Raw genomic sequence first — 13,157 nt, 5'->3', positions numbered from 1 at the left:
ATGGACTGTAGCCGTCAGACTCCTCAGTCCATGGGATTCTCCAGGCGAGAACATTGGAGTCGATTTCCATTCCCTCCTCCAGGGGATCTTCCTGACCCAGGGATCAAACCCATATCTCCTGCATCCCCTGCACAGCAGGCAGATTTGTTACCAATGAGCCACCAGGGAAGTCCCAATGTCACTGTTACCTACCTGTTATCCATGCCTAATGCCTGGGAGTCCTTGACTTTCTCCTATTCATGCCCTCATCTAATTGGTCACCAAGTCCTGCCAATTTGACTTTCATATTATCTCCTACATCCATCCTCTCCTTATCATGACCCTCTTCCCAACCTACCCCCAGCCCTCACCATTTCTCATCCTGGATAACTATACTATAGTTTTCTAAGATGCTCTATCTGGCCTGTCCTCACCAGCAGCCTTTGTTGCTCTAAGGGCCTTTCTAAAATGCAAGTCTGACCATGCCACTCCCTCGCCAAAAACCTTCAGTGACTGCCTTTGCCTTTATATAAACAACTCAGCTTGAGGCACCTCATGCATGGGCCCTGGTTTCCCCTCTAGTCACAAGCCCCCGATCTTCCCCTGGAACGTTACCTGGTTGTTGTTCAGTTGCTAAGTTGTGTCTGACTCTTTGCGACCCCACGGACTAGCACAGCAGGCTTCCCTGTCCTTCATTGTCTGCCGGTGCTTGCCTGGATTCATGTCCATTGAATCAGTGATGCTGTGACTTTACCTTATCCATCAGCAGATCTGGGTCTCCACTGTGTCTCCCACCTTAGAAGTCTTCCCTCCATCTGTTTAAGTCTAAACCCCTCCTTGAAGCTTTCCAAACACCACCCATTCCACCCTAGCAGAGTAATGTGCTCCCCTGAGTTCTTCCAGAGACTGCGTTCAGTTGCCTCTGGGGGGCCAGCTTGAGGAAGTCATGAACCTAGAATACGTTGTCTCTATTTCGTGTTTGCTCATTTATGTTTCTTTAACATTTATTGCACTCTGGCCACATACCTGTCACCACCAAATTAGGCACTCAGTAGAAGGGAAGATGGAGGCCCAGACGTGTTAACTGACTTACTAGAAGTCTCTTGCTGAGAATCTCAGTTTGTTTTGATGTCCATTGGTCCCAGAAAGTAATTACTGTTTTTTTTTTTTTTAAGTGAAATCACTCAATCATAAAAATGTGTCAAAACTTTTCCTTAAAATCATAGTTAGGAGTAAGCCCATTGGTTAACTGGCATGTTTTCTTGAGGAAATATAAAAATGAAACTTAATTTTTAACATTTTAATCTGGACATAGAATTAAATGTTTTAGAGTGAGTCGTAAAAGTCTTCTGATTATGTATTTTTTAAATGAACTACTCTATCATTCTTTGTCTATTTAAAAAATGTATTCTGTGTTATGTTTAAAATAACATAGATACTAGATGACTTACTTGGAAGTAAGAATAGGCTATCCACAGGTTTCCCTTTACTCATTTCACTGGCAAAACCTGATTATGAACAAAAACCTAATGTTGGGAAGGGGGTGTTTTGGGCAGAGAAATTTCATGTGATACCCCAATCACGTTCAGTTCCTGCTTGCTGTATTTTCCTCCTTATAATTTTTTTATTTTGGCTTTTCTGTGGTATTTTTAAATAATTACATGTAATAGGTAGAGTGAAGAGGAGGGAAAAAATGGCTATCTTGACTATCAGTGTTAGTAAGAGTAAGGTATAAATTAACTGAGAAAGCAGTCCCTACTTTCAAAACCAGACCATAAACCTCTTTGTTGGTGTTGTTCTGTTTTTCTGCTGTGTCTCTAGAAGTCCTATTCCTATACGTGTGGAAACTACACAACCAGCTATGGAAAAGCCGGAGATCAAGCCTCCCCGAGTGCGGAAGTTAACAAGACAATACAGTTTGTGAGTTCCATGCTGCAAGTTTTTCAGTTATAACAACAAAGGCGATGCCAAATGTCCAGTTGTAAATGCTTCTTAGCCCTTCACACCCCTCCCAAAGGACCACCTCAAAAAAAAACAGTCTATTTTCCGATGTAAGTCATAATGGCGCTGGATCTTTGTCCCTGACAACATGACGCGGGTGGCATATGCATTCTTTATTGACTGCTTTAGAACAAATTACTACAAGATTTAGTGGCTTAAAACAGTCTGCATTTATTTTCTCACAGTTTCTGTGGGTTGGGGTCCAGGCATGGCTTAGCTGAGTCTTCTGGGTCAGGGTGTCTGTTAAGGCTACCCTCAAGATATTGGCAAGGGCTGCAGCCTCATCTGAAGGCTCATTCATACAGTGTGGGGCAGAACTCAATTCCTTGAGGGCTGTTGGACTGAGGACATCATTCCTTGCTGGCTTTTGACTGGAGGTTGCCTTTAGTTCCGAGACATGCAGACCTCTTCCACTTTCTCTATCAGAGAAAATACACAAGAAGAGCCAGAAAGACTTCTAGAAAGGCAACATCACAGCCTTTTATAACTTAATCTCAGACATGACATTTCATCACTTGCCCCGTTCTCTTCATTAGAAGCAAGTCACCAGATCCAGCCCACACTTAAGGGGAGGAGCTTCCTCAGGGGCACAGACAGCACAGGAGGAACATGGGGAGTATGTCGGATGCTGTCTCCGTTGTGCCTTAGTGAAATGGTAGCCCTGTCAATAGAGCCAAAGCTGATCCCTGAGCAACAAGAAGAGCTCTATTCCTGTAGGAATTCCCTGGTGGCTCAGTGGTAAAGAATCCACCTGCCAAGGAAGGAGACGTGTTCAATCCCTGGTCCGAGAAGATTCTTGGAGAAGGAAATGGCAACCTACTCCAGTATCCGTGCCTGGAGAACCCCATGGAGCCTGGCATACTATAGTCCACAGAGTCACAAAGAGTCAGACATGACTTAGTAACTGAACAGTAACAACTTATTTGTGTAGGAAGAACCATATTCCTGTAGCAGGAGCCCATATTCCTGTAGGAGGAGCCATAAGAGCCTTATTCCTGTGGGTGGAGCCAGATTCCTTTGGGTGGAACCATATTTCTGTAGGAGGAGCCATATTCCAAAGTGTGCCAGAACCAGGAGGACCTGTCCAGTTCTGTTGAACTTAACAAAAGTTTCCTAATTCCCTTGTGCACAGGGATATTCTAGACACTGTGAGGGAAGAACAAAGTGACTTTGACAATTCCCATGCAAGGACTTAAATTTATTAGAGGGAAAGACAGATTGTAAATAATTTTAATCCAAAGAGGGCAGGTAAATGCTGCAGTTAAATGTGGTGGTACATTAGTAAAATCACAATGGTTGTTCCCATTTCTTGACCTCAGCTATGGCCCAGGTATCCTATCTGGATATATAATTAATTGGTCAGAGAGCTGCAAGGGGATCTTTGGGTGCAGTGCAAAGCATGGGGCTCTGGAGTTAGAAAGGCTTCTTGTTCACTGTCATAAACTCTTGGGAAAATTACTCTTTGAATCTCTCTGTAATCTGTAAAATGGACAAAGATTTTGTGAGGGTAAACATAAGATAATGTGGGTAAGCCCTAGCAAGGGACCTGGCTGAAGGATGAGTTAGTTCCTCTTGCTTATTATGCACCTGAAGCCTCTAAAAAGGTCAAGTTTAGGAGGTACCAAGACTACAGTGTACAGGACAAGGAGCAAACTGTAGCTGCAGCTCTCCGGCAGTCACCTCTGGCCTGCCACCTGCCCCTTGTGAAAAGGAGAAGGGGGCTATTTCAGGACAGACGCATTCCACCTCATTAGCCTTAGTAGAAACTTCTGCACTGTATAGCAGCTGTATTTCCTAGGAAAGTCACCATGAGAAAGCTTCAAATGATTAACATTCCTAATGATCTCTGGGGGACAGATTAACCAATGAAAAATCTGCTTCCCAGAGGATAAAGCTGGCAAGATTAGCCTTTCATTTTACTTTTTGAAATTCAAAATGTTATTATCACCCATTCGGGATATGTAATCATGTTGGAAACAATGACTATTACATGGCCTGGAAGGAAAGAAAATTTAACTAACTCACCAAATTGCCTCTTTTAAGGAAACCCTTTTTGAACCTCTGATTTTGTGTGTATTTCATAAGATACCCCAAAGTATTCTGGTTTGAAAATCAAAGAATGTCACCGTTTTCCCCATTAGTAGTAAATAGCAAAATTAACAGATGGGGTGTTCCCGGTTTTGCATTTTCATCCCATAAGTAGTTTCTGTATTGTCAACTCTAGTTACCACTACTTTACTCATCTCTTCCACTCACAGATATTGATGAAGTTAATAAACACGTGGTTAAGGGATGTAGATTGGAAAAATTAAGATTTCTCATTCCCTCAAAAATAATTCTGCATCATTATTTTTGACATGTGGGGAGGTGTGTGCCTTTTTTAGTGGTTATGGTATTCCTAGTCCCTAGGTCAGAATTATATGTGCTTGTTTGGGTTTTAGGCTACTTCATCAAAGCATCATGATATTTAGGTTCTCTGAACAGGTTTTCTAACTGCCACTTTTTAGAATATAAACAAAAATCTCAGCTGTGTTCTTTTCTCGAAATACGACATAGGGAGGAAAAGTGTGACTGCTGTATTTAAAGTGAAGGAATTAAACTCTGCAAAAAGTTTAAGGCAGGTAAAAGTATATCTTTATATTGAGATCAGCTGGTATGTTTAGAAAATGATGATCTTCTTAGTTTTCCCCCATAAATTGAACTTTACTATTTATTTAGATATAGTGTGAGGACTTCCCTGGCTGCCCAGTGGTTTGCATTTTGCCTTCCTATGCAGGGGGTGTGGATTCCATCCCTGGTAGGGAAGCTATGATCTCACATGCCTCGCAGCCAGAAAACCAAACATGAAATAGAAGCAATATTGTAACAAATTCAAAAAAGAATTTAAAAATGATCTACATTAAAAAAAAATCTTAAAAAAAAAAAAGGTAAAAGTAAACAGTGTAAAAATCTGAAACTATTCAGCAAGACAAAAAATCCAAAGAGAAAATAAACTAATCCCCTAGAATCATACCATCAAAAATAACCAATGTTCACCTTTATGACTATTACTCTAGACATTTTTCCATGCCTTTCTTTAAAACAGAAAGGAATCATTTCAAAGAAAAGAATCATACCATATGTAAAATTTTACTTATTAAAATGTTTCATGAATTGACTTTAGATACCATGTGTTCATCATACATCACATTGATAACATAAGCTATCTAGCATGGCCCAAGTCCTTAGGTATGGTAAGCCACTTATTCCGCAGGATATTCCAAGGGTCCCGGGGTTCTCTCAGGAGCTTGTCAATGACCAGTGTTTCCTTTGGAATGTGCAGGGTTCAGGCAACTGGGTCTTTCTGGTTTAGCACTTTCCTGCACAGGCAGGAATCTGGTTGGCAGCAGGCAATAGGGAACCTGTCCTAATTTCTGTAAGTTTGAGAAAATACTGTCCATGCCAAGAGTGGACGATTGATGGTGCTTCTCTTTGCCAGGATGATCAGATCAGAAAGGCTTCCAGCCTTGGCATACCTTGTGAGAAGTCAAGCCTTCCCCATAAATTCAGGCTCTGGAGATGAGCCCCGGGTACCAGCCCAGACTTCTCCCTCATGTGACTTCCTGTCCAGTGTCCTTTCCATCATGGGTCATCCCGTTTGATCAGAGAGGGTCTAAAATCAGTACTACTTGGCCCCAAGACAATTGTGCCCAACTCCTCCTTTATAACCAGTTTATCACCAAAGGGACAGTTGCTGTTAGACCATAAGAGGAGTCTTTCATTCAAAACAGCAGGTTTCTACAGCTCTTATATTTACCCTTCTATGGGAGGCTACTCAGAATAACATCCCTTGGTTTGGTGGTTCCTCAAAATATTAAACATAGAACTACTATACAACTCACCAATTCCCCTCCTAGGTAGAATTCTAGTCCAAAAGAGTTGAAAGCAGAGACTCAAACAGATGTTTGCACACCATGTTCATAACAATAGCTAAATGGCAGAAACAACCCAAGTATCCATCAACAGATGAAGGGATAAACAAAATATAATCTATCTATACAAAGGAATATTATTCAACCATAAAAAGGAATGAAACTTTGACTTATGCTACAACATGGATAGAGCTTGAAAACATTACAGTCAAGAAAAATAACCCAGATACAGAGAAGTATTTACTATATAATTTCATTTATATGAGGTACCTAGAGTAGTCACGTTCATTTGGACAGAAAACCGTGTTGGGGAGGGGTGTAAAATTTCCCCTCTTCCCTTTCTGAGTTCTTGTGGCCAGATTAATAATAAAATAAGAAGACAGGTTATTAGGAGAACAGGAAACAAATTTTAATCCATGCACATGGAAATCTCATAGAAATAGCACCTAAGAAGTGGCCAAAGCAGGCAGCTTTTGTACTTTTTAGACAAAGAAATAAAAAATTTGTAAGCAATTGACAGGATAAAGAAACTTAGGTATTGGGTGCTCAATTAGTGAAGAAACTAAACAGTTTGGACTTGGGGTAGTAACTTAAAGAAGCAGCAAGGTTTGTTTATATAGGCTTCTTGACCTAAATTCCCTATCTCTGTGATAAAGGGGTCTTTCTGCCTGGGAAATGGCAACCCACTCCAGTACTCTTGCCTGGAAAATACTATGGACGGAGGAGCGTAGTAGGCTGCAGTCCATGGGGTCGTAAGGAGTCGGACACGACTGAGCGACTTCACTGTTTTTTCTGCCTACTATAGGGAGTACATCTTGCACATGAGAGATTTATATCCTGCTTTCGGGGAGACAGAGAGGAGGGTCAGAGTGCTGGTGGCCATTTCTTAAGTAACTTAATTCCAAATAATCAATATGACAGACCTTTATACCACATAGCAAGCTGAAAGGAGAAAGTCTGTCAGAAATTAAGGAACAACATTTTGCAATACTTCAGGTTATAATTTGACATTATGAAGAGAAGAAGAAAACTTGAGACCCTCAGCAGAATATCAATATTCTCTTGGAAGCCAGTACAAACTATATATATACATTTTCCAACCTCTCACGAAATCTTTACTTTCAATTTTCTGCTTATTCCCTTGTCCTCTCCCTAATCATTTTATCGTGTGCATCCTAAGATCATTGCTCTTCCACTTCCCATTTTCCAGACTGTACTTGTAAGCACTCTTTGGAAAAGAAGCACAAAGATGCAAATATTTCTCTTACAAAACCCTTGAAGTCACACTGAAATTCTCACGTTGAAATTTATGTACCTCAGTACCAGTAAGTTTTCTTATCTCCACATAACTGCTATTTTGAAAAGAAACATTGAACACACAGGGCAGGGAGTACAAACTATATTGATAAATATTTATTTCTGATTTAAATGCCAAAAGTCATTACTCTTCTGACTAAATGCCCAAGGACAAAATTACCTTAAATTGTTTCTAAAATGCAAATTTTCATAACTAGGATATTATATCTCATAGTGAATACATATTTTATTTAATGGTAAAAATATCTCTTATCCGATTAATTAAAAAATCCTGTGGACATTTCCAGAAATAAATTTTCAGTGATGGTGGTAATTCAGTCTTTCCTTCAGGGTCTTCAAAAAATGCTATATAAAAAATGTATTAAGTTTTTTCTCCATATAGTTTTATTAAAATTAAAAACAACTCTATCCTAATAAATCAATATGCTATTGTGGCATATTTGGGGGTGGCCCATTCTGAGCCCCAACAGCAGAACAAGCATTTCCAGGGACTACAGGGAGGGGACTACAGGGAGGGGACCATGGAGAGATATTGTCTGATGAGTACAGAGTTGCTGTTGGGATGATAGAAAAGTCTGGGGTATAAATAAAGTAATTGCTATCCAACATTGTGAATGTCTAAGACACTGAATTATATGCTTACAAATGGATAAAATGATAATTATGTTATATTTTTATATTAAAGTTTGTTTTTCATCCCTTGGCAAGTGACAGAAAATCCAGCCCAAATTTGCTTTGGCTAAAGGTTGATATATTGGCTCCTGTAAGCTGGACATCTGGTAGACATCTGGGGAGACCCCAACCCCTGCCCTAGCTGTCCCAGCCCTCCCCACCTACCTCCACTCCCCACAGCCTGTTTATTGTTGTAATGAGCAGAGCTTCATGTGCTTTTAGTAACCGCAGTGATGAAGACGACCTCCCTCCAGACCTGGCCGAGGCCGTGGGAGCGACCACAACTCCAACCACGGCCACCACCACTGCCACCACCACGCAAGTCTCAATGCCGCTGCTGTCCCCCAAAGTTCATAAGATCAGCTCGCCTCAGAACTCAGAAGGCAAGGGCCAGCTGTCCCCAGGGGCCAAGGTACGCGAGAAGCCCTGAGGAGCAGCTCTCCTTGCTGCAGTTTCTGCATAAATTCAGTGTGTGGCATCTGTACACATTTGAGCTTCGTGTCATCAACTCTGGGTGCTCCTAAAGCAACAGTAACAACCACATGTTTTTTTTAATATAATGTGTCCCTGAAAGATAACCATGTATGAGAGATAAATAGTATCATTTAAAAGCATGTATTCTGTACTTAAAGGGAAATTTAAGAGGTTTCTGAGGGCAGTTCTGGTTTTAGAATATCATCCCTACAAACGCTATTACTCCACCATGAAGACAGAAAGTGAGAAATGGCTTTTTACCCGCCAAAGTGGAAAATCTGGAGAAGTAAAAGCCTAGAAGTATCCCCATCTCGTTCCTTATGGGAGATAGCCTGTGTTGATTGAAACTGGTCAATCTGTCGGCTTGAAATTTCAGGAAATTGCCAGTGGTGTGAATGGGCTGTGGCAAAGGTCTTACACAAGACATTTCTCTTGGTTTTGTTTGAGTGATGCTTGGTTGCAGTCACTCTTCAGTGATTGGTCTTGCTCGCCAAGCAAATGCTGGGTCAAATGTGGCTTGGTCCTTGGACCCCACTGAGGAATGCTGTGTGCATGAGGAGGGGCCCCCCAAGGCAAGACCAGAGCCACACAGTCTATTCCCAATTGCTTCTTTCAAATACCTATGGCTGCTTTAAATGAGAAGCCACTCCATGGACCTTGTTTCTCTGAGCCTCAGTTTTTTCTTCCCAAAAATGGGAGTAAAATCTACTACCCTGCCCAACCCATGGGTCCAGTGGAGATTAAAGTGCTTGTGCAAACAGAATGCCTGAGGCTTCTGTGGCTCCAGGGAGCACAGTTCCCAGTAAAATCGGAGTAACAACAGCCCAGGCCACATCCCGCTTGCCCATGGGCAGTCTTTCAGGGGGTCCATTCCCGGGAGTCTCTGGGAATATCTCCATGTTCCTCAACAGAATCCTGGCTGAACCCCCTCAGCCTGTGACTGGCCTAGACTGAGGCTCCCTGCTTTTCTGTAGATCACCTCCTGGGAACTGGAGTCGGGTTCCCCTCCACTGTGCCAAGTCCCTAGCACTTCTTTGTCCCAAGTGTGGACACGGGGTCCTGTCTATATCCAGGCCGTGGTTAAAACCACGCGGACACATTTGCACAGAAGGGAACTGGGTTGGAGATGTGAGCAGCATCCTGTCAGAGGCCACAGGGCTCCCTCTTCTGGTCAGCTCTCTCCTTAGGGCTCTGCTTGCACCAAGTTAATGAGGTTTGAGACTTATTTTTTCCTATATAGGGCTTCAAGGCCCCCATGCTGCTAAGACTCCAGGGCAAGACAGAAAAAATTTTTCCAAAAAATGAAAGATCCCACCCTCCCACCAGAAAGCTTTTCCTCACTATTGTGCAGATAAGTTTAGCTCCTTGAGGTCTTGGCCCCCTGGATCCAAGATGGGGTCTTTTCTTTCTCTTTATATATTCAAAGGACTCTTTGAAGTATTTTTCCCCCAAAGGCCAGTCAAAGAGCACTCAGAGCATTTAAGAAAAATTGTTTTCAGCTTCAAAAAAGACAGTCCCCCTCCCTATAACCTGCTTCTACCCATGAAGATGTCAGAAAAATTGGGGTTTGGTCTCAATATTTTGTACCCTGCTGAGCAAGAGAACCGTGAGGGGGGGTTGGGGGTAATAATGAGTTCAGTGCTAGTAAGTGAGGGGAGGAGAGAGGTAGGGAACACCTGTATTTTCTGATGAAATTCCGTGGTCAGTCGAGAGCCAGCACTCACTGGGATATTTCTGTTTTCCGATTGTTTTTATTTTTTAATTGGAGGATCATTGCTTTACAATGTTGTGTTGATTTCTGCTGTATAACAATGTGAATTAGCTATATGTATATGTATACCCCCTCTCTTGTGAGCCTCCCACCCCTAACTGGGATGTTTTTGTCTGCCTCTGTAGAGCCCCTCTAACCGCAGAGGTGCCTTTACCTTGGAGCCGGGGGATCTCCTGATGGATTTCACAGAAGCCACTCCTCTGGTAAACTTTCCATTTTGCTAAAACCAGAAAAGCCGCAGACTGTAGACATGTCTTGGCAGTGGGACGGATGGACGGAGGTGGGCATCACCGAGGGGAAGGCTCTCCCTCTTGTCCTGCTCACAGCCTAGAGGCTCAGGGTCAGCTTTCTTCCAGGGTTCAGGCGTCAGGGGTCCCTCCACCTCCCAGAGCCCCTGAGGGAGGGCGGTGTCCCCTTTCCTCTGAGGGTGGCAACAGGAGCCCCACCCGACCTGTCTGCTGATCCTTGAACATCGTAGGGCTCCTCTCTGCCTGAGTCTCGGGTTCTTGGCTTCCTGGGCTGCACCCCGCATGCCTGCCATGAGGCATCTCTTGCTGTCTCTTCCAACAACATGCTCTGGCCTAAAGCACCAGCTCAGGGCCTCACCTTGGCTTTCCAGGCTCCTTGTGCCTCCCTACCATCCTCTATCCTCTGCAGACAGGTCTCTCCCTAGGGATGGGATTCCTGCAAGTGGGAAGGCCACTTGGGGGAGGGAGCACTGGACCAGGAGTCATGCAGACCAGAACTAGCTCCGGTCTCTGCTCCTCACTTTAAGATCCTGGCCACTGGATAATTGCTGCCCCATCTTCTGTCATTGTTTGCCCTGCTTGCCTAAGAGTATAATGAGGATCACACAAGAGAAAGAGCCCCACATAGAAAGCAATGTAAATGTGTTTAAGATTGTTAATATCACTAGATGACACAGGCAAGATTGCATGTATCTTTGGCTGGGCTTAGCCTGATACCCAAGGGTACTGGAGCATAAATCATGGTTCGCAAATATGGCTTGTGAGTGAAAATATGAGCCAAGTGAAAAACTATCTCCTGAGAACTGATCTGTGTGTTTGGCTGTGTGTGAGGCTCTGGGAGTGGATAGGGCAGCTGGTGGAGGCTGGAGGGGCTCTGGTTGATAAAGGATCAGAATCCATAGGAGAGCCATGTGCAGGATGCTTGGGGAGAAGCCAGGTGGCAGTCATTCAGAACAGGCTAGTTGGATGAGGGTGCCCTGGATGGGAAGGTTTTCTGGGCAGCTTTCAAGAGGGGACATATGAGGCCAAATGCTGCACAGGCTTTAGGAATGATCACTGTTCCTGCCTTGACTAGCACAAGGAAATCACTTGTGATTTCTGCAACTGTGCGTCTCATCTGGTGAGCTGGTACTGTCTGAGAGCTTTGAGTCAGCTCCTTCAGATAACCAGCTGAGAACTGACCATGGGTGATGCCCAGCTTGGGAACCTGCAGAGTTACTTCCTTCCGTGTTCAAGAACATGGAGCTGGTAATTCATGCCCTTCTTGTTAGACAGATTGCCAAGATAGGGTAGCCTCCAACAGGGAGCTTACTCTCTGTCCCCAGGATACTCTGCCTATGTCTCTGGGCAGCTCTGACAGAGCTCTGAAATAGGACCCAGGTGCTGCACTGCCCAGCCGAGGGACAAGACACAGCTGCTCACTTCACAGCTAGAGTCGGCAGGGAGTATCTGTTCTCAAGATGAAGCATCCTTTGTCTTGTTTGTGCAGATTTGAGGCACAGGTACATGTTCACAAAGCACACACACGCTAGTTGTGCTGGAGGGCTGGTATTTCTGGGTTTACTACAGTTCAGAGTCCTATCTCTGAGAGTGATAAAGGGTCCTAGTGAGGAAGAGGAGCTCCAGCTGCCTGCTTCTACCTTAGTCTGGTCCTCTTACTTCCATCTCCTCCATTTGTTCCTCCCACCATCCCAGAAATAGGAACTGGAGCCCTCTCTGCCCTGTTGCTGGGGTGATGGAGAGGCGTGGCATCTGTATCTCCTAGGATAGCCCAGGAAAGACTAGACTTGGGGTCTGAGACTGGACAAACCTCCTAAAGCCACATCACTGCCCTGGCCAGATCTGGAAGGACAGGGAGCTGGCGAGAGAGGAGCGGGACCGATCTTCTGAACTTCATTAAACCAAGACACTGTTGGAGCTAGTTGAACCCTGATGACTTTTGACCCTTATGAGCCAGTCTCTGCATGGAACGAAGTATGGTCCAAACAGCCATGAAAAAAAAAAAGAAGAAATTCGATCTTTAACTGGCATCTCTCAAAATAATGAAAGAAGATTAAATGAACACCTCCCAGTAACACTTCTCAAATCTCCTTTTGCTTCTTTCTTCTCTTGTACCGTACGCTGCCCTAAGGACTTGCATCCTCAAACTTGCCACAAAAACATGCTTTCCAGCTTCACTCTTACAGCATTTGCCCCCTCCTTTTCCCACATCTTTTCTTCTCTAATCTCTGGCTCTTTGGTTGTGTGGCTCAGTTTAGCCAACCCAGTCCTGCAGCCTCTGCAGCTTTATTGTCCGCCCATTCCTGGAATCTGCATCGCAGACTCTTCGAGATCAGATAAGAGTTTCTGCCTGGGAGGGAAGCATGGGGGCGTGGGGATGGGAAGGGAAGAAGGCATATGAGTACAGACAGCACCCACTCTCCATCTGGAATTCTCATCTGCTGTGCACGGGGGTGTGGGTGTTGGTAGAGTGAGGGGAGGCGGAGGGAGGGCATATGGACACGCAAGTCGTGTTGACCTTGGGCTGCATCATCCTGTCTACTCCAGGTCAGTCACACTAGCTTCCCTCCCCAGGTAACAAAGCCCATTAACACCCACACCTCCTGCCTCTCTGATGCTTTCTCTTGGGGGCTTGTCCCTCCCTGATCCCCACACTTCAGGAACCACTCACCCAACTGCAGAGCCAGCCAGGATCCGGGTCCCCTCTGGGTCAGGGAACATCAATCAGGGGTTCATGGGTCAGGGAGGAGATGGTTTGGCCAAAGGAAGGCTGTGTAGGGCCCA

General features: G+C 44.2%; 1 protein-coding gene across 10 annotated transcripts in view; it reads left to right on the top strand.

Moving 5' to 3' along the window:
- EPB41L4B (erythrocyte membrane protein band 4.1 like 4B) overlaps positions 1-13,157 on the top strand; it is a 139,093-nt gene that overhangs the window by 107,433 nt on the left and 18,503 nt on the right. For 8 of the 10 annotated variants that reach the window (XM_070795238.1, XM_070795243.1, XM_070795241.1 and 5 more), the window contains 3 exons: positions 1,801-1,899; positions 8,103-8,292; positions 10,251-10,328. In XM_070795238.1, the coding sequence (XP_070651339.1) occupies positions 1,801-1,899; positions 8,103-8,292; positions 10,251-10,328 (367 nt within the window). The remainder of the gene's footprint in view (positions 1-1,800; positions 1,900-8,102; positions 8,293-10,250; positions 10,329-13,157) is intronic. The other 2 variants (XM_070795239.1, XM_019965628.2) reach the window with 1 other exon arrangement.

The sequence above is a fragment of the Bos indicus genome, chromosome 8 (genome assembly GCF_029378745.1).
Source record: "Bos indicus isolate NIAB-ARS_2022 breed Sahiwal x Tharparkar chromosome 8, NIAB-ARS_B.indTharparkar_mat_pri_1.0, whole genome shotgun sequence".
In the NCBI taxonomy this organism is placed as follows: domain Eukaryota; kingdom Metazoa; phylum Chordata; class Mammalia; order Artiodactyla; family Bovidae; genus Bos; species Bos indicus.
The sequence above is the reverse complement of the archived record's forward strand: the minus strand, read 5'-3'. Positions and strand labels throughout refer to the sequence as shown.